Here is a 24,794-nt window from a genome sequence, read left to right as displayed (position 1 = left end):
CAGGTCCCTCCAAAGAAAGATCACTTCCAGGACTGTAAATATATTTTGAAAATTGAGTGCTGCAACAACTTTAACTTTAACCTTGTAATATTTGATGTTTTTCTGTAAGCCCATTCTACTGAATCTGTATGAATATTTAAATAAGAATCTTTTTCTCTTGCTGGCAGAAGACAGCTCGAAAGGTGACTCCTGAATGCCACAGTCCCAGAAAGCATGTAAAGCAAACTCCAAACTGTTACTTTTAAACAATCTAATAATTAAGTTTAGTGGGGAGGGAAGACCATCAACTTGTGAGCTGCAATTATTATTTTTTTTAATTTTGGAGCATAGTGACCAGGTATTGTAAGCAATGATTACTGTATACATATCAGTGCAGACAGGGCAAACTTGTTTCTGCACAAGTCAGCCATGGGTTTCAGTTAGTCCAAGTACCCCTGGAAAACTTTTTGTCACACAGTATGTCCTAGGGAATCAGATTCTCTCCCAGTTTTAGAAGAACCAAGACATTTGAGTACTTCCATCCACTCCTCGTTCACAGCTTCACGTAAGACCCAAGTGACAGACAGCAGTTCCCACTCACCCTGATTACTACAGTCATCCCCGGCTTCACACTTCAGCTTCCGTATTTTATACCAGCTTGTGCATTATCTGCATGGGCCTTAAAATGGGGGATATTCATGGGGAGAAACATTCGTCCTTACACAAGTGCAATGTTAAAAGGACTGCAGCCAAATCAAATAATGAAATTTATCCGCAGTTTTTTGTTCCCAAGCACAGACAGGACACCACCACCTTTTTCAATATTCCTGGCTACCTTGCAAGGAGAACTCAAGGCTCATTGGTAAGTGTGTGTGCTTCCTGAAAATGGGAAAAGCGGTGTTGGACACATAGGAATTGGGCTCCTGATGCCCAAACCTGCAAAACACCCAGGACTCTTTAAGAGGTAGTGTGTGCTCAGGGCACAAACCACCTCTGAAGATTAGGTCCTACATTAATAGCAGATCATCACAGCCTATGATCTCCTTTTTTCAGAACATTCACAAAATGCTAGAAGTGGCTCCATAAAGTCTGAATTGCCTGGTTGCATAAGAAAGTGGTCCAAGGCTGCTATTCACTTGATTAAATAATGTGGATGTGAGTGTCTGCACCTTTGCTGAACACTTCTGGGTCTATTAGAAAAATTCTTTCAAACTATTAAGCCAGAACCATATTAAACACTTGAAATGGAATTCATCTCATCTAACTTTAGGGCATGATTCATCTGACTGATTTTAGACATCTAGGGAGAGATGTATCACATCATTAAAAATACCTCATTCTTTTCACTGTCTGCAAATGGGGCCTGGAGTGACCAGTTCAGATGTAGATATACACCCACATTTGTCAAGATGATTTCAATCTAGCCCTCTTCCATAAACATACCAAGGTAACCTCACTTTTGTTAAGATTATAATGCAGAACAACTCTATCACAAAGCAGTCCCAACAAAACCTGCTTCTTCCCTGCATCTTTGCCTCAACAAAAGATAATTACTTTTTGTTACTAAGAAATAAAAATACAAAATAGATTTTTGCTTCTGAAAAATGAGAATGTCATAAGGAATATTTTACATGAAAATATTTATGCCAATCCTCCTATATTTATTTCCCACAAGCATTAGCAGATGTTTGCATACCTCATGCCATGTGATGGGAGATTGGCAATTGCATAGCCCCTATGGACACGCTGAAACAAACCCTGGGCTGTTACAATATTATTCACACAAACACAAGCAGATGAGCCAGAAATCTAAGGAAACCGTTTGTTACTGGAAAACTCTTTAGTTCAATTTTATTGATTTTAAAGGCTTAGATTGATGCATCTGAACTTTCAAACTTCTCCTTCCAGAGCGGAGCTGCTGAACCTCCGAAGTTCACCCACTGCCTGCTTTACAGTCTCCCTGAATTTTCATGTTAGATAACTCCATTTGCTCACAAACGTAATCTAGGTAAGTTATGCACAGCTGGCATGCATAAATTGTGCATATCTGTGACATCTGCCAGTGGGAAAAACACTCCAAGTATGATACATATTTCAAGAACGAGTGAATTAGTTCAAACTCCAGCTTTCTGGGTCAGAACTGAATCAGATCTCTGGAAACATATGTGATATTTTAATAGCTTTGTCATAATTCAAGCTATTAATATTTACTGGACATGAAACTATCCTGGTAACAAAGGAAGTACAATACTTTTATTATACTGATAATATCTTGCTAATGCTGTCTTGTTAAACAAGCCAAAATAAATTTATTCTAGTATTTTGTGTGCTTTTTCCTGTCTTGATGCATTTATGGGCATGTACAAGAACTACTGATCAAAGAAGCAGCTGCATTTTTCCAGCTCTTTTACTGGCCCTAGCCTTTAGCCTTCATGAAAGCAAAACTATACGTACATTCTCTCATTAATATACCTCAGAAGTCTGTGCACCTCCTATGTGATAAAACACAGTGTGTGCCTGTGTGTCTAGCTAAACACCAGGGCATTTCTTGTGGCTCCTTTAATTAAAAACAGTGGAAGAAGCTGAAGCATTAACTATTGTTGAGAAGGGCAAAGCATGGATCTTCTTACTTCCCCCTGAAACCAGCAGCTCTGGACATTTTTTTTGTTACAGGCTGGATGATGGGCTAGATGTGCACAACCCCATCCCAAGTCTTGCGGCTCACCCACGGGAAATCAGCACGTAGGGGCTCAAACAGGAGCTGTGGGAACCCTTCCAGCTTTCCAGCTGGACAAGTTGCCTGTTGCAACTTCCCACCCAGCAGCCTTCAAGGCCATGATAAATGGTCCAGAGGCTAGGGACCGCAGACAGTCTGCAGAACCACGCTGCCTTTCCGGCAGCCTGCCATGCATTTTGAGGATTGACTGGTACATGACAGAAAAATTTGGAAATCGCTGTCCCCGCTGAATTTTTGTGTTTCCAGTGCAAACTTGCTGTGCAGGGAGGAAAAGAGAGGGAGCTGCTGGATCAGAACTGTTACCGCATTGCAAAGTCCTTTTTTTTTTTTTTTGGAGTTAAGCTAAGGGATTATGAAGCAGATCCACTTAGTATTAGTATCTGAAGGGAATAATACATCATTATTGACTTTAACAGATAGTGAAATGAAATTATAAACACTGAAAATTTTGGCTGCCAGAAAACCAATTTCTGACAGCGAGGGCTATCGTTATCCCCATGGAGATGAGGATTTGTGATTTCTTGGTATGAAAATGAGACAAAGCTATGACTGAGAGAATATAAAAGTGCTCTGCAGACAGTGCTCCTGTTCTGGCTCCTGGACTCATCTGGAAGATATTGCAGCATTGCCTCTCTTAAACCTGCAAAAATCCTTTATTTTAGAGCCTTTCATGTGTAGCAAAATGATGACTATTGTTATAAGGATACATCTCTGAAATCTGCAATGCTATTACTTAAAAATTGACCAGACTGTCTGCTCTTGAATGTACATGAAAATACCTCACACGCAGAATTCTGATAGTTTTGCAGAACTGAACTTCTGTGGCATTATTATTCACATGCTGCAGGAGACAATGATTTCTGGTTAAGTTTTATGCAATTTATGCCTATTTTCATCCCCACTGCAATCGATGGTAAGACACAAAGTCCTGCTGACTACTGCAGAAACAAAGGTTGGCTACTGAAAGACACAGCTGCTGAGTTCTTGTACCGCTCGGGGTTGTGTGCATGTGTGCTTAAGGTGAGGCAGGCTTAGATGTATTGATCTTACAGCAGCTTTTTTCTCTGCTCTTAAATGAAGTGGAATGAGGAGCAAATAGCCTGGCAAACAAAAGAAACAGAACTATTATTATAATTGCCTGAGGTTTTATACTCCAAGTGCAGAACCATAAGGAAGATTGACTCTCAAGTCTATTTGTCATATATGCCCAGGAGAAATTTTTGCTGAAGTGTGGAGGAGCCTGAAACTCACCTTGTCGCCTACGGTAGCATAAAAGGTCAGGAACAGTGCTTGTAAATAAAATACTTCATTTGTTTCCACCCCTCTCTGCAGCAATGGGACTGGAAAAGGCCTTTCCACCCGCACTGCACCTAAGGTCAGGGGTCCTTTTCCTTGGACACTGCTGGTGCATCACTGAAGATCAGGATGTTCTGCTACGACCATACCCTACGTTTGTTCCAGTGATGGCACCAACTGGGTTGGGAAACCACAGCCCTCCCTCTCCCTTCCTCTCCCACCCCTTCCCCTCCCCTGGAAGCTGGTTGATGGGTCTGATTGTGGAGCCTCCAGGAAAAGCGGTCTTTGTCGTGAAAGGCCAAAGTTCATCAACTTCCATTTACATCAGTAAACACAAACAATTCTTCCTGAGCCTGAGAAATCAATTCCCACAATACATCAGCCAGTCGTGCTTTAACGGACTGAATTGAAATGCCCCTTCTAATCTGCATCAGAAGAATAAAACCTATCCTATCGCATAATGCGCAAAGATGGGAGAGGAAGAGGGAGCGGTACTCACCATTGCACATGCAGCGCACATTCCTGTAAAAGCGGGGGCACACAAAACTAATCCGTGCCGTGCTATAGGTCATCAGGGAATGCGAATCAATAGACAGACTTTGCTCACAGTGTTGTTCTTGACAATCCAGTCCAGAGCAATTCTTCTCCAAGATAGCAGAAATACGAATCACATTTTCCAAATGTCTCCTTGCATTGGTAAGCTTCTGAATCAAATAGGCAGGCTTATAGAAACCACCGTTGTGCATCTGAACTGCGAACAGCATGTCAAGCTGATTGCCACCCGCCACTGGCTGAATACTGATGATGTGCAGACTGTCTTGTTTCTGGGAAAGCACCGCGTTTCGCAAGGTGCGCCTGAACCCGTGCATGTGAAGGCCCACAAAGTCTTCTGGGGACACGTTCTCAAAACGGATGGTGACTGTGTTCTGCAGCATCTCTTGCAGCAATTGCTCGACGTGGACCACAACATCGATGGGTACCTGGAACCGGCCATCACTGACAGAGACATTCAGGACATACTTGCCGTTATCCAGCCCTCCAAGGGCGATGATCTTCCCATCATGGCTGTTGACCTTGAACAAGCTTTTCTGCTCTGATTTTAGTGTATATGTGAGGACATCATACACATCCTGATCTGTGGCATGAATTTTCCCAATGACTCCTCCAGGAAAATCGTCTTCCATGGTGACAATGAAAATCTCCAGTGGAATGGCCGTTGGTTTGTGAATGCTCTCTTCGATAACTCTCACCTGAACGTAGGTGTGGGAAACCTGCTGAGGCTTCCCAGAGTCCTTTGCCTAATGTAATTTGGAAAAAAAAAAAAAAAAAAAAAAAAAAAAAGAAAAGAATTCCACACATATAACACAGCCAACAACCATAACTTCTTGCTATATATATTTTCACAGCATCAGTAATTCTGAAGACCTCTCAACAGAACTTCTCAAATGCATTTGCAAAATACATATGTAAAGAAACATCTCAGCCATTTCTAGCAGTGGAACTTACAAACTCTTTAGAGAAGCACAGATATCTCATCTAAGTGGATTGCAGAGAGAAATGTGTCAGCAGAATGTCTTACTACTCAAACCAAAATGTTCCCAGGATCCCACTGCTATCACTTGTCATCTTCACTATGCAGCCATTTGAATGTGGTATATTCTGCACCAAATGGAATTGGGCTCACTTCTGCCCTGGAAAAGAGACTTAAGCACTGTGAAGTACCAGCAGCAGCTTCTGCATTGCTTGGGGTGCTCCAAAGTGTTTCAGACCCTGCTTAGTTTGTGTGCATGTGAGAGAGTTCAGAATTTTTTTACAGCCTCTGTACTACTTTGTCTGAAGCGATTGAGAAACATGCTTGAAATAAATAAAATTTATCACCCTCCAAAAATGAAATAGGGTGCTTGTGCTGATACTAACAATAAAATATGAGAGCAGCACTGCACTTGGACAGATGACTGTATGACCCAGAGCACGTATGATAGCATCATTTGCACTTCTTTATAGAAAGTAGAAGAGCAAGCACGACAAAAAAAACAGGGTCATCTTGACAGAAAGGTGTGCAAACTTGAATCAGTGTCCTTTCCTGCACTAAGAAAAACGTTTCATTGAAGTCACTATTAAGATATACTAGTCCACATGTTTATTTGATCCAGAGAACGGAAGACTAAGCAACCACTGGGCAGAGATCTAACAAACATTCAAAGATCTTTGCATTTGGACAAGGGGAGGAAAATTTACAAACCGAAGGAAAAAAAAAAGGGCAGGATGGCAACAGTAATACAGACATTACTAAGAAAGGATTAGTAATTCTTAGACACTAAAAATCATTCAAAAGGACTGGGTGGAGTATTTTAAAAAGATTATGTTTATGTGCACACACACATGCACAGACATTACGTCCCATTCCACTTTACATTTTAATGTTACTTTTTAATAAATGTAACACAGAGGTGGAATCTGATGGTTGAAAGGAAAAAGCAGCACTCTGGCATGCATGAACAGAAAGAAATGGTTCTATGGTCTATACACAACAAGAACCTATAAAATATGTTTTTACTGCAGAAATCCCTGAAGAAGATAATACTGGGAGGAATTACGCCCCCACAATCCAACAGCATGGTTTTCTGAACATATTACTGCATCTCAGATGTTGTGGTCTGTCTAATATTTCACTTACATGACATACTTGGATCCATATCTAGACGATGCTGTTTAAATTTAATTCTTACGCCCAATTTTGGCTATACTGGAACTTTGGCTAGCAAATTGCCTTGAAAGCAGGGCATTTGGGGATGAAGGCATGATAAGAATAAAAGGTGAAGGGATTTTTACTTTCCTACAAGGCTCAAAAAATAGGTTTCAGGAATATTAAATGGCAAACTTGCAAAACTTTACTTTGATTTAAAGTGTTAGTTAGCATCAGAGCTTACATTTTTTTGAATTGTAACTAACTCAGGATGTTAGTGCTATGAACAGCATTAAACGTGTTTATAAAGGAGCGGATAGGCTGTATTTAGAGAAACCAACCCCAGCAAAGTAAGTGGAGGAAGCCTGCATTTCAGACTTGGCTTATAGGATCATGTCCCGTTTCAATGAAGAGGTGTAGTTCATACCCTAGACTTGCATGTTTACTGAAGTCTACGACATTTGCTCTGGCAGACCTGAGAAATGTGGACAAATTACTTTTGGATTTACAGGTTTTTGTAATCAAAATTACCCTGGTTACAAAGTTCTTCAACAATGACTCTAAAGCTAAGTCTGAGCTGGACTTCTATTTCATGTCTTATTTTCACATTCTTTAAAAGCTAAGTTGACCTTGGAAAAAGTGATTTTGTGAATTCTTGGTAGGTTTCCAAAAATTTATTATTAAATTTATGACTTAAAAGCAGAGGTGATTTTCCTTCCTAGAACAATATTCTGCCATCACCCGTTCTGTGGTGTATTTATATGTAGATAATGTGTTTCTGCTTATTTTCCTCGCTTAGCTACAGAAAAAAAAAAAGGTGAAAATCTTAAATCATAATGGCCACTTCTCAGAAAATTCATTTCATGTGGAGGAAATTGGAAAGGTGGTTGTCTACCTATTTATATTTATATGAAATTAGGTTTAAGGACATCAAAGGAAATATAACATATTGTACATTTTTAAACTGGAATGCATGGTATTTGCTCATAGAATATGGCCAATTAAAACCAACCCACACAGGCAACGTACAGATGACCTACCACTATGAGGGTTTTTGTTTCTGTGTGGATGCAAAAACCAAGCCGTACCTGCACGCAGAGCACATATTCGGTTGCGACCATGTGCTTGAAGATGACTGCAGATCTCAAGACACCATGAGGATCCAGCGTAAACTCTTCCTCTTCATTGCCAGTGAGGATGGTGAAGGTAAAAGGGGGGCCATTGTGAAAAGAGTCTTTGTCTGTCACTACCAGCTGCAAAATGCTTGTGCCCACTGGTTTATTTTCCTTTACACATATACACAGTGTATAAAGAAAAGGATTAAAATTATACATAGAACAATCATAAAATACCATGTTTTGCTATCAAGAATATTCAGCTGAATGCTCTTTGCCCAAGATAGCACTTCACAAGCAGCGTTTATTTGACATTGATTACGGCCCATGGACTATTAAACAGAGATGGAGGTACCCACCACATCTCCAGGGACTGATGAGCTCTGCCTGATACTGTGTCTGATCAGGACTGACTAACCATTAAGACTTGCACGCTGAGCAAAGTGTAAAGAAGTGCAAACTGATCCCGGCTCAGTGTTTTTGAGGCCAGAGTACCTGGAGCAGCAGGGATGAATGGTAAAATGTGTGACAGATGCTGAGGTTAAGGAGCCTCAGCAAACAGAAACTTATCAAAAACTTAAGAAAGGCGTGTTTATACTTTCCTTTAAATAAGATCACTTGATACATCTTTTGCCGATAAATCCTCAAAAGCTACTTAACTGAAACCAAATGCTTTTGTATTTTAAAAGTCAGGCAAGTTTTTGATGTGCAGGATAAACTTACTTGAATTACAGCTGTATAGTTCGATGGAGTAAATACAGGGCTATTATCGTTCACATCAGAAATGTCCACATTGACCGTCACAGTTGAAGACAAAGGAGGGGTGCCGCTGTCTCTTGCCTGGATAACTAATGAATAACCAGATATCTGCAAAAAGGTGAAAACATTAAATCATCATGAAAGCAGTCCTAAATTTTAATTCATGTTCTTTACGTCCAGTACACCACCTACCATATTCTAAGGAAAGCTGTTTGGCCTCATTACCTTCCCTGCCCTTAGGATAACATTATCCTGTTTATTGCCACTCTGTGTCCCAACTTCTGTTTTATAAGGCTATCAATAAACATAACAACTTCACTGTATTAAAATAACAGTATCAGATGACGCACTCCTGAAACAAAGGGGCAGACAAAAAATAAATGATGGATAATATCCAGACTCAGACATTACTACTGTAGCTCTGTAGCTCTGTAGCTAACATTTTCATCTCTCCTAGGTGTCAGCTGGGAAACCTGATTCTATTTGTCTTACGGCTGGTTTCCAGGATGTTATATAAATTGCTTATTAAAGCCAACCTCAGTTTGACACACAGTGTTTCTAACATGGTGATGGAGAACGAAGAAAAAGTTTACCGGCAATTGGCTTAAGCACACTGGAAAATATGTGGGACTACTAGGGACAACAGTCTCTGTAGCAACAGGATATTAACCACCATTCAGTAGGAGATAAGGGTTTCTTCAGCCAGCTTGTTTGCAACAGACACAAACTACTCAGCACAGAGTGGGCAGTTCAGTGCATCACCCATGGGCCCTCTCAGCACGTATGTGCTCACGCATGAGGTGTAAGTGTATGTGACAATTTGCAAAAGCTCTGTCTATGCATAGCTTATGGATGACAGTTTGATTTTATGAACTGCATCCTTATGTCAGCCTCCTTAGGTCTTACAACTGCTTCTTACTGTACATCCCCCCGCGCTCTGCAGGGAATGCTGCTGACACGTCTGCCTGTGAATCCTTCTGGGGGGGAGGGGGTGAGCAAAGGGCAAAACATGCGCCAGATAAAACACCCTGCTCCAGCCTCTCAGTGCAGGGCTGGGAAGGGGAAAAGTGCCTCCCTGTAGGTGGGAACAACATAATGTTAAAGAGGCTTTTTCAGGGTGGGGGGAAATCCAAAGGCATTTGGAAAATAAAAGCCATTTGGGTAGGAGGTCCCTCCTATTGTATAGGCTATGTGTATGAAACAGGGAGGCTCATCTGGGATGTAGGACCAACCTAAAGAAAAAGGAAACTGGTTTTTTTGGAGGGTTGTAAGGAGAAGAAAGACTGATATTTGGTGAGGGCATAGTGACATAGAAGGGAGGAAGAATCCTAAACTATGGAAATCAAGATACTGAGATAGAGAATTAATATTTCATTTTAACCCCCTTTCGAGCTGCAATTTCTACTGCTAGCTAAAGACAAGACTGACTGTTTTGTGGGATCTTTCCCAAATTTTGTGTGTTTTCTTTCATTTAAATGTATCCCCAAAAAGTACATGGCAAAAGTCATGGTTTCTACGTGATTACAGGTCTAGAAATGAGTTTCCTTAAACCACTGAAACATGGGAGTCAGCACTGCCTTTGGGGATCTACAGCAGATGGGGCATCGTGTATCATTTTCCCTGAAGGGGTCAGAAACACCTGTGTCAAGGAAATGTGCCAAGGAAGCAAAGAAAAACACAGTATCACAGCTTATTTTAACCAAGGGAAGCTTTGGAAAATGCAGATCTTTAACAGAGCTGGTATTGAACACACACACACACGCTGGTGAGGGCAAATCTATGTGTCTGAATGCAGTTGTACATGAGTGCACTTCAGAAGCTAAGGAAAATCATATTAAGAAGTAAAGCCTGTGCCATTTAAGAGAAATATATTACAGCAAATTTGTTATATGCACAGCCATTGTTACTTCCCTGTCCTTGGTCTGCGGTAAAGTCATTCGGCCACCAAACACTGGCAATTTAATCCTGCCTTTGTGATAATACAGAAAGGATATTTGCAGAGTTTTAAGCAGTAGCCCTGCTTCCAGTAAAGCGCTTTTCTAGCTGAGCCCATATTCCGAGGATAGCAATCAGCTTCCCCAGTTTCACGGATGCATTGCTGGGAGGCAGGAGGCATGGAAGCTGTGTAGCACTCTCCTGCCCTGCTAGCAGCACAGGCAACTGTATTTGTTTCTTTCCAAAAGCTGCTAATTGCTAGCTATGACAAACTGGTGATAAATCACCCTGAGTGAGTAATCTAGTGAGCAAACAAAGCAGCAGAATCTGCGTAATGAAGCACTCTTTCACTTTTGGTACAGCCTGGCCACTTCATAACATCACCTCCCCAGTGACATGTTTTGCAGCATGCTAATTAATGGCTGAGGTCTCAGCTCAGTGCTTCGTGCCACAATCTGGAGCATGTTGCAATCACTCCTCTGCACACACCGCTGCATGTGTGTGCTTGCACGCGCAGGAGAGAGGAGCCAGCTCATTAACACAGCAACAGCTGCTGGTGGCACCACAGGAGAAATCCAGGGTTGCTTTCTTCCCCCGTCTGGCCCCAGATGCTGTGTTGGTGCAGGATGGGGATACTAGATGAGTAGTTGGGTTGTGGATGGGATCGGGGATAGTGTGGAGGTGGGAAGAAGTGGAACAGCCTTAGAAAGACCTATCGGAGCATCTTAGACTAATCATTGCAGACTATAAAAAAAGCTTCTTCAAAATAAGGTAGCAGCATGGTTGAGATCAATACACATCTGTAAGTCATTGTAAGTTAAGAAGTCCCACGTGTCTCTTACCCTTTCTCTATCCAATTTCTTTTTAACCTTCACGAGTCCCAAAACAGGATCAACTGAAAATTCATTGTCTCGATCCCCATTCACTATGGAAAAATGAATCTGGCCATTGGAAGGACTGTCCAGATCTTCTGCTATCAACTTTTTTGAGAGAAGAGTGAAAATAAGCAAAACAAATATTAAGCCATCTGTATGATACATTAATTGCTCAACACCCCAAAAAGTAAGACTTCGTATTGCATCAGACCAGTTACCTCTGAACTGCACACCTCTACAGCATCAAGCCAATCGGTTTTTGATAGGAGGCTCCCCTTGGATGTTTTTAAAAGTCTAGCCTTAAAACATACACAATATTTAATCTTAATATTCCATATAACACTTACTTTCTGGATCCCCAAGTTCCAAGATGAAATTATTGTGATGTCTGAGCATGGCACACTGTGTGCCAGACTACACCAATACTATGTATTTCACTGAAAAGTTGAATTCTGCCTGTCTAATAAACGCCACTTTTTTCTAGCTGATTCATGAAATGCAATGCCTTAAACATGTCATTGTTCTTTGACAGCATATTGGAGTTAAAAACAAACAGGCGGTACACTCCTGCTACTTCCTTTTGGGGGGAAACTGGCAGAAGCCTGGAAAGTAGTAGCAGATGCAGAGTATTGATGAGAGAACAGTTTGGCTGATTCAAGATGCAGTAGTTATCATTATTAACCAGTGCAGCTGTATTTTACTAAAGGTCATGTGGCAGAGGGCTTTGTCCTGCCTACGTGCTGCCCACGGCCTCACTCACCATTATCACCGAATCACCGACAGCGGCGTCCTCGCTGATGACTGCACTGTAGACCACCTGGCTGAATTTCGGTGCGTTGTCATTAACATCTGTCACATTCACGTTCACAGTTGTAACGGCGCTCAGGGCTGGAGTACCTCCATCTTTTGCTTCCACTACTAAGTAGAAATCCTTACACGATTCATAATCCAAAGCTTCAAAAATGGAAATCACTCCTTTGAAGCAAGGGAGGGAATGTCAGCAGCCAGTGAAAAATAAAAAATGCCACAGACTAAGTAAGGGATTTGACTGCAGTAAACAGTACAGCGTGCTATTTATCAGTATGGCACACACACAAAATATGCTGTTCTAACTGTAACATATAACCCAATCCAATAAAAATATTTGGTCAGGTTTCTACTGCTGTCATTTGATTAAAGAATGATGCCAATTGCACTTGGGTTGCCTGCAGAAAGGACCTTCACAAGGCATGAAGCAATGAATGGTTCCTCATGAAAGTAACTTTTATTATACGAGTATGGTAGACGGAGAAGTGGGGGCCATATCCACCCATTTGCCTGGGCTCAGGAACAGAGCCTGTGGGAGAACTGGATGCCGAATCTGGAAATCAGCCCTAACAAGTCAACAGAAATTCACTCCCACGTAATTAACTTCTCATGAATTAAATACAAATGAATGGGGTATGAATACCTTTGAGAAATCAGTTGCCTATCATTTATATGATTAAATAGGGATTTCCCCACTCAAGTAGGTTTATAAATTTGGGGTTCCCTCACCACACAATCAAAACCAAGACTTCCTGTAACTTGACTCACTTTGTGTGGTCAGACCCCCTCTAGGGTAGAAATTATTTTTATGTAAGCCTTACACTTGTTTCCCGTGTACCCATAACCTTAACAAGAAGGGGGGAGCAGGTTGTGCACAGGTTACTAGGGATGCCTTGAAGGAGGGCATGGCAAGAAAGACTTAAAAACAAATCCTTAACCTTGGCAAGCCAAATCCTTTTCAATACAGACCCATCAGGAGCAGGGATGCATGGGGCTTAAAGGTCATTTAGACTAACTGCTGCCCAACACAGGTCAGCTGAACCTAATAATTTCTGAATGTACTCATCTCTGAGGTTCTTATAAACCTCCAACAACACCAGTTTCCTAACCTTCTTATGAAATGTATTTCAGTGCTTAGCAATCATTACAGTTAGAAATTTCCTCCTCTCACTTAACTGAAATAATCCAAATGCAATTTAAGTCCATTCACAATTTCTTTTCTCATGAGTGGGCATGGAGAACAGTTTATTCCCCTCCTCTTCATAGGTACTTTTAACAGGGTTGAATACTAACAGCATGTCTTCTCTTTTTGAGCTTAAATAGCCTCAATTCCTTCAGTCTTTCCTGGTAAGCCACATTTTACAGACCTCAGATCATTCTTCTTAATCTCATCTGGGCTCCTTCCAAATGAATCCTACCTTTCAGCGTGACTTTCTGGAAGCAGGAGCCCTGAAGAGAAGCTTCAAGTGGCTAGCAGAGAGTTCCCACTGATAAATGGTGTGAAGGGCACTCTTTTTTCAAGCCCTGATCAGGCATGCTACATCAGCACCCGGCTGTCTAGAAACTGAGCTCCTGCCTCTAAACCGATAATAATGGAGCTGTCACACATTAATGAATAATAAATAGTTGTGGGTTTTTTTCCCTGTGTGATTAAGCTTCATTATGGGTTTTTATTGATTTATCTCCTTGGCTTCATTGTCAAATGTGAAGTTAAGTATCGCTGTCTAGGCGTATTTATGTTTAAATTTCATTAACACTAATCAACGTTACGAAGATAACAGACAACACACAATTATGTCAAGTCCCTTACATGTAAGGCAGTGGCCTCCACAGAGTGGAGAGAGATTTTTGCACACAGTAACATAAATGACACAATGCATCATTTTGAGACTTTCCGGGTTACTGGTTACTACAGCTGCACTCAAACAAGTGTTACCTTCAGCTCTCAAAATCAAGATTGTTTTGCTCTGAGGCTCTGGTGGCAGGTTTGTAGGGGTCACCCTAAATGTTATGAGAATAAGAGGATCCACTACAGAAGCACAGAAGAATCACAGCTTACTGTTGATGGATTGAAACCTCAGTAAGGAAAAGGAATATATCCCACTTAAGAAATTCAAAGAAAATGAGCCATTTGCATAAAAAATAAGGTAGCATTCTTAGTATTACTTAAAGAGAAGCAGCAGTATGTTTTTAAAATTCGTGATGTATAACCAAAAAAAGAAAAACAAAACCCAAACCATCGCTGAAGACAACTGTCAGACACAAACCAGGAGCAACCTAAGTCAGTGAAGTTTCATACAGTTTTATAAACAGCAATTATATGTTAGGATTGCCAGGTATTTGGTCCTGATAGCACTGCCTGATGCTTACTAAGATCCAGACAGTTGAAGCCGTACTCAGTTGGTAAGCAGAAAAACATTGCAAGTGTTCATAACTGTAAGGGTTGCACACAGCGGGGCTAATGGGTTGTCACATCCACATTGACTTCAACAGACATAATAATGGAGAAAAGTATTCTCTACTCGACTTGGGGCAGCTGAGTGTGACTGTAATTTACATCACTCTCCAACATAAAATTGTTTTTTAACTGTGCCGCTAATTCCACATTGACAAGCTCTGAGTCTCTGCTCTTGGAAATTATTTGGTCCAAGAGCCTTCCCTAAAGCATTCACATTTTTCTGGTGCTTTCATTTTGCATTAGAAGTAAAATCCACTTTACAAACCTGTTTTGGAGTTAATCCTGAACTTCCCTTTCTCATTGCCTGATCTGATGAGATAGGCAATCTCAGCATTTGTACCAATGTCTTGGCTTGTAGCAAAAACAGAAAGGACCTCAGTGCCAGGTGAGGTGTCTTCAGGTACTGTAACAAGATAATCTCTTCTTTCAAACACAGGGGGGTTGTCATTAATGTCTAGCACTGTAATGGTAACAGTGGCAAACGAGGACAAGGTCAGCACGATGCTCTGATCTGATGCTTTTACACTGATGTTATAGGAAGACTGAAGCTCTCTATCAAGTGGATGCTCCAAAATAATGATTCCTGATGACCGGTCAACTGAGAAGTAACCATCTGCAGAGTCTGCCAGGGAATAGGTAACTTTTCTGTTCACACCTGAAAGAGAAGTAAATGTGAAAATGATAAAAGTGAAAAAAAAAATAATAATCAATAACCTCTTCCCCTCTAACGCAAACCCTAGGCAAAAGCTGCTATTACACTGATCATTTCCAATGAGGCTGGAGCACATGGAGGCAGGAGTGGGTACAGTATTGCTGAAAGTTTGGGAGATCAAGATATGCTTTTTTCATATGTCAGATCCCCATGGATAAGTGAAGTTCCTTCCCTCATCGTGATACTTTTTAAAGGATCAGTTTGCAGAAGTGCTGTGTAATGAAACTTGAAAGCAGAATCCAGATATGGTCCTTGCTCAGAAAAGCTTACAATTGAATTAGATGAGACAGGCAGAATGCTGAAATTGGAAATGTCTCAGAGCACATCTTGAAGGAACAGAAATGTACGTAAGGGGAAAATAAACCCATAAAAATACATCAGGTGGCACAGAATGTACTTGCTACCAGTGCTGCCTTGATTCTACTGTTGAGCAGCAAAATATTATCAGAAGATGATACCTGTTAGAGAAAAGCTGCATCAAAGAACTCCTGACAGAAGATGGACATTTTAGAAAGTGTCCCCCACTCCCCCAATTTGAGAGCAGAACTTGAATCGCATGATAGATATCCCGTGTTTTTCAAATCCTGCCTGTATTTCCCAACACAGAACACCTATCCACCCAGCTGCTGAACATGCAGCTCTATGCGAAGGTTGTTGTCAGTAATAAGGCCTAAGGGGAAGGCACTAACTTGGCTGCTTGCTGCACTACAGTGGGATAGCCATGTCAAATCCAATTAAAACTAAACACAGATGCAACCCAATTCAACTCCCTTGATGCTGGCTGATTTCGTGATTTGGTCCTGGGTGCTTCACTAAGAGATTGTAACTAAACCACAAAGATCCACTAAAATGGAGAGTCTCTGTTTTAACATCTCTCACTTGAGCATTTGCTGCCCTTTTTGTTGGAGAACAGACTTTACAAGCCTGACATTAATCAGATGAACAAGAGCTACCAATCCCTTCTAGGCATATTTTGTTAATTTAAATTTTGTGACAGTATTATTCTGCTTTCCAGCAGCAAAGCACTGTAGAATGTCTGATCAAAAGCAGCACAAATCAGTTGTTTTCTGCTTGACGTAGCAGGAGTAGAGCATCCACACAAGGGGGAGCCGGGAGACTCTCTCTTCAATCACAGGCACATAAAAGCTAGAGCAACTACAAAGTCCCAGACCTTACTTGGGGAGCATTTGGAATTACTGTTTGGCCTCTTCAGGGAATAAAGTTTTTATGCAGTGCTTGAGACACCACAGTCTATTTCAAAAGTTCAAATGTCTTTAAAATAAGGAAATTTTTAAATGGCAATATTGTAATGAAACTTTTTTTTTTTTTTATCACAGCTGAACCTCTCTACTCATCATGGTGTCTCCAGTGTGAAAAATACTAAGGCCCCCCTTCAGTGGAACAGGCAAAGCAACCAAGGAGGTGACTCCTGTCCTACAGACAGGAACCAAAGTCAGCCTACTCAGACACTCTTTTCATGTGCTGAAACAGCCCAAGTGTGAATACCCTACAGCCTGCTGGAGACCACACTCGCCTCTTCACTCAGTCTTTTTATACAAGCATCCACATGCTTTGCCAGCTGACAATCAACTACACATACCAAAGTGAAAAAGGAGTAAAACCTTCTGGAAAGTGGAAGGTTTTGGTGGTCTGACTGGCGGTAGGTGTGCCTATATTTCTAACAGGGGAGGATCTCCTTCTGCTAGAAATTCTTCCCAAACTTCCACTTACAAAAAGGGACAGACCAAACCAGAACAATTAATGAGCTAGTAATTAGAGCTGATCCCTGGGGATGCTGGAACAGGGGATTTTGCCTGATTCAGAGCACGCAGTTGAACACCCAACCTACACGAGTTTTAACTGTAAAGGTATTTAGTACTCTTTACTGGGCTCTCTTGATGTCTGCCAGTTTACACATAGGATTAAATACTTCTCTGAAGCAGGGACCTTAACACACACCTTCTACGCATTTGTGTCTGTGCCTGAAGGAGAGCCTTGGTCTGGTTTGGGTGTTGCTCTGACACAAACTCCCTATTTGATACTCACTGCACCATACCTGGGCACAAGACAGAAGATTCAGATACGATGGTCTTTAAAGGCACAAATAGCTAGAAAGGAGATGGCCTACTTGTGTCTTGAAACACCCAAAACTTCAGCAAGAGCATCTTGCCAGGGGGAGTAGGAAGAGACAGAATTTGGTGCATCTGACACCGTGTAGGGTGAGTGTACATACAGAAAGTGATAACTCTGGTTACTGCAATCTGACTGATATATAATCTGACTGCTCTCCTTGTCTTCTGCTTCCTAAAGGTCCATTAACGCACAAAATATGAACAATGTTTTTTGGTAAGTGATTGCTAGTCATCCATCAATGGAGACAGTTCAGCTAGAGATTACGGTGTTCTGGTTGCCAACTCTAATACAAGGGATTTTTAGGCAGAAATGGAGAGAGAAGGAAAATGCTTCTATTTTTCCTTCCTTGAAAACAAGAGAGGAATACAGAAGTTCCAGGGATGTGGGTTATCTGGTACCAGTCTGGTCTGATGACAAAACCAGTCTTATTTTTCCCATGGGACCTAGAGGAAAAGCTCTTACGGGTGAAAATGCCATTTTATGCAAGTAAAGACAGAAGATCAGGGCAGAAGACCTGAGCTGGGATGCTCATGGATACCAACCATTGGTGGCTTTCAGGCTGAATGCAGAGGCAGAATAGAAGGAGAAACACAGAGACAGATCTCAGCTGCCTGCTGACCTTCCCCACAGTGCTTTGTGGGGCTGGAGTCTTGGGAGGAAATGTAATTCAATGAAAAGCTGTGGCAGAAACAGCACTTTAAAGAAAGTTGTTTCCACTTAGATTCCCAACCCAAGGCTGGAAACAAAATGGGCACGAGCAAAAGTGAAGCAGGAAGTTATTTCCACTGAAATCCAAAATGCTTTATCCAGGAACTACCATCTGCGGAGAGAGAAGTGTCCACCAGTGTGTGTCAATGGCATCCCTGCCATGAAGGTGATGGTAGATTCTGCTGTGACTGTAAAGGAGATGCCTTCTCTGGAAAGGAAACAACTGCTCCAGCACCATGGTTCCTGCACTGGTAAAGTGAGCAATCCTCCTGCACTGCTGGCCCACAGCTGTTGGGGGAGTAATGTTTGCAAACTGTGTTGTGTCTATTTGCTTACTCACTTAAACTTCTCAAATTTCTAAGGTGCCAGTTACAAACATAAGCTATTTGAATATGGAAAGCTTTGCAGAAATTACTATTCCTGTAAGAGGATTGCAGTACATTTTGAAAATAAAGGAATAAGCAAGTACATTTTCTATCTAGACTTGTATTAGCATATGATAGAATATTGCCCTTTGCCAAATCTCCGGTGTGAAGAGCTTGTACAGCATACAGCTGTCTAGTACCTCAAACGCCATCCTTCAAACAGTTTCTTTTCTTGTTTTCTTCTGTACTAAAACAAAGGGTCATGCACTGAATGTCACATAATGGCATCTTCTATGTTTTAAATAGCACCAGAGAAATAACTTCTCTTTATAATTCAGGAGTATCAAGTTCCTCCTTGTCTGACTCACAGAATCACAGAATCATTTAGGTTGGAATAGATCTTTTAGATCGTCAGGTCCAACCATTAACCCAGGACTGCCAAGTCCACCACTAAACCATGTCCCTAAGTGCCACATCTACACATCTTCTAAATATCTCCAGGAATGGTAACTCAAACACTTCCCTGGGCAGCCTCTTCCAATGCTTGATAACCTTTTCGGTAAAGAAAGTTTTCCTAATATCCAGTCTAAACCTCCTCTGAACTTGAGGCCGTTTCCTCTTCTCCTATCCCTTGTTACCTGGGCGAAGAGACCGACCCCCACCTGCCTGCAGCCTCCTTCCAGGCAGCTGTAGAGAGCAATAAGGTCCCCCCTCAGCCTCCTCCTCTCCAGGCTGAGCACCCCCAGTTCCCGCAGCTGCTCCCCATCAGACTTGTGCTCCAGCCCCTTCCTCAGCCCCGTTGCCCATCTCTGGACATGCTCCAGCACCTCAGTGTCCCTCTTGCAGTGAGGGGCCCAGAACTGAACCCAGCATTCGAGGTGCAGCTCAGCTGAAAATGGTGGAGTTACAACACGGTTTGGTCCAGACCGACACAAATTAAAAGGCAATAACACAACAGGCACAATTCTCATACGACAATGAGTTTCTGCAGTGGGCACTGCCTGCCAAGTGCATCCCGCACAAACTAAGATTTACATGTATTAAAGACCATACATAGCGTGTTTCTCCTTTCTTTTTTCATGTCACCACGAACTCATTATTTAATGTTTCCCCAAGTACAGCTAGCCCACTTGTTCTTGTTTTTCTCTGGAAAATGATGTTTAACTTTGTCATCTGATCATTTTCATTTTGAAACCTATGGAAAGAAAAATAATGGCAAGCATTAAAAATAAACAAACAAGAAGTAAAATAGAAAGCTGCCCAGAAAGAGAGCTGTAAAGTAAGTTATTTATCAATTTAGCATTGATTTGGAAGCATGGTATCTGATTATCGTGCTTCCTCTTGCCTCTGTCTTTCATGGTGTGACTATTAACATCGGCGTGTAACTATGGCCTTTCCTGATTTCCCCAGCATTAACTACACCATCAATTACTGGAACTTAAAAGTCTACAACTTCATGAACAGCAAACAGGACAGAAGATGAATACTAAACCAGATTTTGTAATGCTCTACTCCATCATTTTGAGATGAAAGAGAAAAATCTTGCCAGAAGTACCTTGCTGAACTGTAGAAGAATATATGGCCCCATAGGGAAAGATAGTTCAAGTGTTTTTTACAACTTAAGCCGAAAAGCTAGCCAAGTTTATAACACCACTACTGAGACAAGGCTTTCACTGCTTTGTCCCTTTTCTGTGGGGAAATGACAGCCTTAACCCCAAAGGCGTTTACTCACACCAGTACTCCAGTGGTTGAAAGCCGGGCCACAGAGGACAGCGATGAAGATCACCAACCCCTTACCGAAGGGAAGTACCGGACAGAAATGGCAGGCATAAGCTTTTAGTTGCATGGTACCTTCCATGGGTGTCTAAACCCCTGCTTTCCATTTCAGCTGTGTTGGGGTTGTCCTTTTTGGTGGGAAGATGAGATCTGGCTGGTTGGCTCACCAGCCCTCTCTCTTCTAGCAGAGATGTACATAGCCCAGGGTACTGGCTGACATGACGACATGAATACTTATTTCCACCAGTGCTCCTGAGTGATTCACTTCCTCATGCTCATCAGACATAAGCTTGATTATTTTTCTGAAGTGGGAGAGTCCATTTTGGATACACCTGACTTAGGGTTACACATTGCAGCTGACAACATTGGGCAACATAGCCAGAAGCAACGGAATGCTCATGTAGAGAAATACATATATAAAAACATATGCATGTATGTATGTCTGTATATACAGACACAAACATACATACACGTTTCAGTGATCTGGTTTAAATACAGGGCTTATTCAGCCAACATAATCCAAGAGGTACAATTCTCCTTGCCTAGTTCTTTGCCTCCATGTTGTTAACAATGTCTTGGGATTCTCAAAAATTAAAGAAATCAATAGAAGTGACAGAGTATAAAAATAGCAGGAATCTTATCAGGTAATCTAATTTATCCCTGCACAAAGAAAGGATCCCCAAACGCAGGCCTACCTTTTGATCATGAACTTGCATAATCTCCTTGGGTAACACACCTTAGTGCCTCACTTTTCTTACAACTAAAAATCTTGTTCTGGCTTTTTGCTGAGATTGAATCAAAATAAGAAAAGATAAGGGCAAAGAAAGAACAAAGGTCTACTTCCTTCCTCAGAGCTACTTGTCTGATATCTGAAGACTGTTACACTTCATCATTTCAATTTTTTTACCCCTGGCACCCCCTCTCAACTGTTTTAATATTTCCTGGTAGCACACATTTTCCAGACCTATGATCTTTCTTGGAAATCTGCAGGTAGCCCACATCTCCCTGGGAGTGCTGTACCCAAAACCTGACACAGCCTTTCAGGTCAGGATTTGCCAACACCAAGCAAACAGAACTACTTCTGTTTTTCAGCATTGCTCTTGTTTACTCATCTCATTAAAGTATTTGCCTTTTCACACCGGTATGAAAGTGCAAACACACATTCAGCTTGCGATTCACCATAACACAGCTGCTCCTCTGCCCTTCTGCTGCCCAGACAGTCATTACCCAGACAATACTGCTGTGCTTAGTTATTCTTACTTAAACACAGGACTTCACATTTATCTCGATGACTTGCATTGTATTTTTCCACACCACTTTTCCAACTGTTCAGTCCCACAACTATGGCTTTGACACTACCCAGGGTACTTGCAGCTCTATTCTGCTTTCTGACATCTAGTAAAACAGACTGTATACCCACTTACCCATCCAGGAGTGAAAGCAAGAGCAATGCTGCACCCAGTATCTTTCTTAACTTATCCCTCCAGTGTAATAGCCATTACAAACTTACCTGATAACAGTTTCAGGTAGATCATGTTTCCCTAGCTTGCTGATAAAAATACCATGCGGCACAATGTCAAAACCCTCACTAAACCTAAGCCATACTACCCATAATATTTCTTTCTAAATGGCCTCTTTGCATGTTGCAGAAAGAAATGAGATTGGTTTGATGACTTCTGGTTGCTGAACACAGACTAGCTCTTAGTCACCTTGAGATAGATATATAGATATATATATATATATATATATATTCCTTATTGTAATGCAAGTTGGATGACTAAGTTCCCCTGACTACCGATCTGCAGCTTTAAAAATCCGTCCCTTTGAAAGATTCAACAAGGTCACAGAGACTGAAGACTGGAAGTATTAGGTCTCCCGAGTGCCTAGGCATGGGAAGCAAAATAAGCAGTATGAAGTAGGGCTTGTTTAGGCAGAAACCCAAACTTTCTATCATAATCCCCAAACACCTTGTTTGCTTACCTCCTAACACTAGGTAACTCTAAACTCTACAGAGCCTGACTATTATTTTTTATTTGGCAATTTTTCAGGGGCCCAATGTGCTGTATCTCCGCATTCCTAGAAGTGCTTCTGCTTTTATTAGGAAGGCAAAATGTAGGTTTTCTCCTGAACAACTCACTGGGTGAACTTGGACCTGTAGATGTCCTCAGGACTGGCCAGCCCACCGGGGCATGTGGGGCACTGCCCTCCCACTCTCCTTATGGAACAGAAGTCTAAAGGTAAGGACCTTTCCAGGAAAAAGTAACAAAAGGTACGTTGCCATAGACTATGATTTTTTGCTTAATAAACCCTGGGGAACAGAGCCCAGAACACCAGCCAGGCTACAAAGCAATTCTTACTCATGTCGTCTTCTTTTCCTCTGGCTGATTCCTGAATCCTTTTTCAAAACAACTTCAGTGACGGAGGAAAGGACCCCCTGCTTCAGCTATAACCGCCTACTTGTGCAATGTTGCTTTGAATAGCTGCAGAAAAAGGAATTAATAATTTGGGTCTTCCGTATCCTGGATTAGTGCACTAACCCCTGGACTATTTTACAAGTCAGTGAGGCAAAGACATAGGTAAAGATATAGGAAGTTCCATGTATGATTTAAAGACAATGTACCATCCTCTGGGAAGTATCTTGTAATATTTATTTTACAAAAACTCTCAGAAAATATCCAGAAATAATCTAGCTAGTGCTGGCATCATTGTCCAAGTTATCTACCTGGTTATCTACCTGTCAGCTGTTGGATTTTAGTAAAACTTCCATCAACTCCCTTCTTCTTGTTATTCGTGTTTTAATCCCTGCTTTCTTCCTTTTGAGACCCTGAACACCTCAAAAGTTTCTAGACCCATTTTAAGGGACCTGCTCAACATAAACAAACACGCAAATTAGAGGTTTGCTGTATACTGACTTCGCCAGCAAATGCCAAAATAAATACCTACTGCAGCATTTCTACTATTTTGTTACCTGCCATTATATATAATTCAGAAAACTGCTCTTCAATCAAGTTGTGACTGTAATGCACTTCTCTCTGACACTTCTGCAATCTCACCTGGCAGCACTTTACCCTTCCCCAAGCTCAGCTGTGTGTGCAACAGGCTCAGTTGCAGTAATTCCTTCATGAGCAAAGCCCATCGTTGATAAGGTTGAAGTCTGTACTCGTTACTTCCATGTACATGTTCTTGAAAGCAGTGGACCCATTGGACAACCTAATGGAGTGATTTTTTTCTATGCTGTGCTCACAGCACTTCAATGCCACTTTCTACAAACAAGTGATAAACCCTGGAGAACTGTCTATATTCTTCAGTAATTGTTTTTCATAGATAGTTCATTTTTATTGTTTTAATGGTTTCTTCATTTTCCTCCTTGACATAAGGAGAGGACAAGAAGAAAAAGAAGATATAATACGCTTGCTTCACCACCCTCCTGGAGGCAGGTACACTCCAGACTGGACTAACTGAATCCTAAAGGAGAAATTCTATTACCATTCTTTCCTTGAAAAGACATTTCTTACTTTCCATGTACCTCACGAGTGCATGTGCTAAGGTTTTTTTTTGGGTGGGTTTTTGACAAACCAAGTCTTCACTGAAACACTGAAATCACTGAGGTCAAACCTTGCACGGAAAATATCAGGTTTGTGACAGATTTCTTCGAAATCCAAGATAAAACTTCTATCAGAAGCTGAAAGAAAATGGCACTCCTTCCTGCAGTTCGCCAGGTTCCCCAGCTGCACACCAGGCAGATGACAGGCCACAGTTTTCTCCCCTGTACTTCTTGGTGAAGGTCAGGGTTGGGGAGCCAACATCTCCTAGCGAGAAGGTCAAACAGCTTCTCCAAAAGGGCTGTGTCCCTTCTGCGGCAGCTCTTCCACTTTGTTCAGGGATGTGAACAATCCGTGCCCCATACCAAGAACCAGTCTGATTAGACTTGATTAATTTAAACTCTCCGCATTAAACACAAATGCACTAATCAGATGATTACAGAATCTTTCTCATAAATCTTGGTCCAAAAAGTACTGAATTCTATACAACTCTAAAAAACATAACCAAATTCAGCCATAATTGACCTGTATAACATGGTGCTTTAACTTATTTATGGGAAAGCCTCAAGTTTCATTCTGGCTCCCTGAATTAGGCTTTCAACACCCATTTTTCCCCTCACACCCACCTGAGTATCAAAGCTTCAAATACCGAGAACAAAGAACAGAAAACCAGGATCATCATTCAAATCTCTCCACCCTCAAACTAGCTGTATGGGTGTTTTTCTGAACTGATGAATAAATCTCAGATTGTTCTGTGTTCTGCTGCGAGGCTACAAGCCCTGCAAAAGCTGGGAGGCATCTGTAACTCTGGGCATCCTATGCACAGAAGTGGGAAAGTGCTTTGGCAAAAAAGTACCACACTGCTTGTTATTTTTCTAGGTTGCATTACTCAATGCTATTAAATCTGCTAC

General features: G+C 41.5%; 1 protein-coding gene across 7 annotated transcripts in view; it reads right to left on the bottom strand.

Moving 5' to 3' along the window:
• The window catches only part of FAT3 (FAT atypical cadherin 3), a 417,124-nt gene that overhangs the window by 39,224 nt on the left and 353,106 nt on the right, over positions 1–24,794 (bottom strand). For all 7 annotated transcript variants that reach the window (XR_005826271.1, XM_040583321.1, XM_040583315.1 and 4 more), the window contains 6 exons: positions 14,913–15,302; positions 12,143–12,357; positions 11,350–11,487; positions 8,537–8,680; positions 7,787–7,984; positions 4,512–5,310 (listed from right to left, as the gene is read on the bottom strand). Coding sequence is in view for 6 of the 7 variants with exons in the window: in XM_040583321.1 (XP_040439255.1) it covers positions 4,512–5,310; positions 7,787–7,984; positions 8,537–8,680; positions 11,350–11,487; positions 12,143–12,357; positions 14,913–15,302 (1,884 nt within the window). In the remaining variant the exon portion in view is untranslated. The remainder of the gene's footprint in view (positions 1–4,511; positions 5,311–7,786; positions 7,985–8,536; positions 8,681–11,349; positions 11,488–12,142; positions 12,358–14,912; positions 15,303–24,794) is intronic.

Source organism: Falco naumanni, chromosome 2 (genome assembly GCF_017639655.2).
Source record: "Falco naumanni isolate bFalNau1 chromosome 2, bFalNau1.pat, whole genome shotgun sequence".
Lineage (NCBI taxonomy): Eukaryota > Metazoa > Chordata > Aves > Falconiformes > Falconidae > Falco > Falco naumanni.
This window is presented reverse-complemented; position numbering and strand designations above follow the sequence as displayed.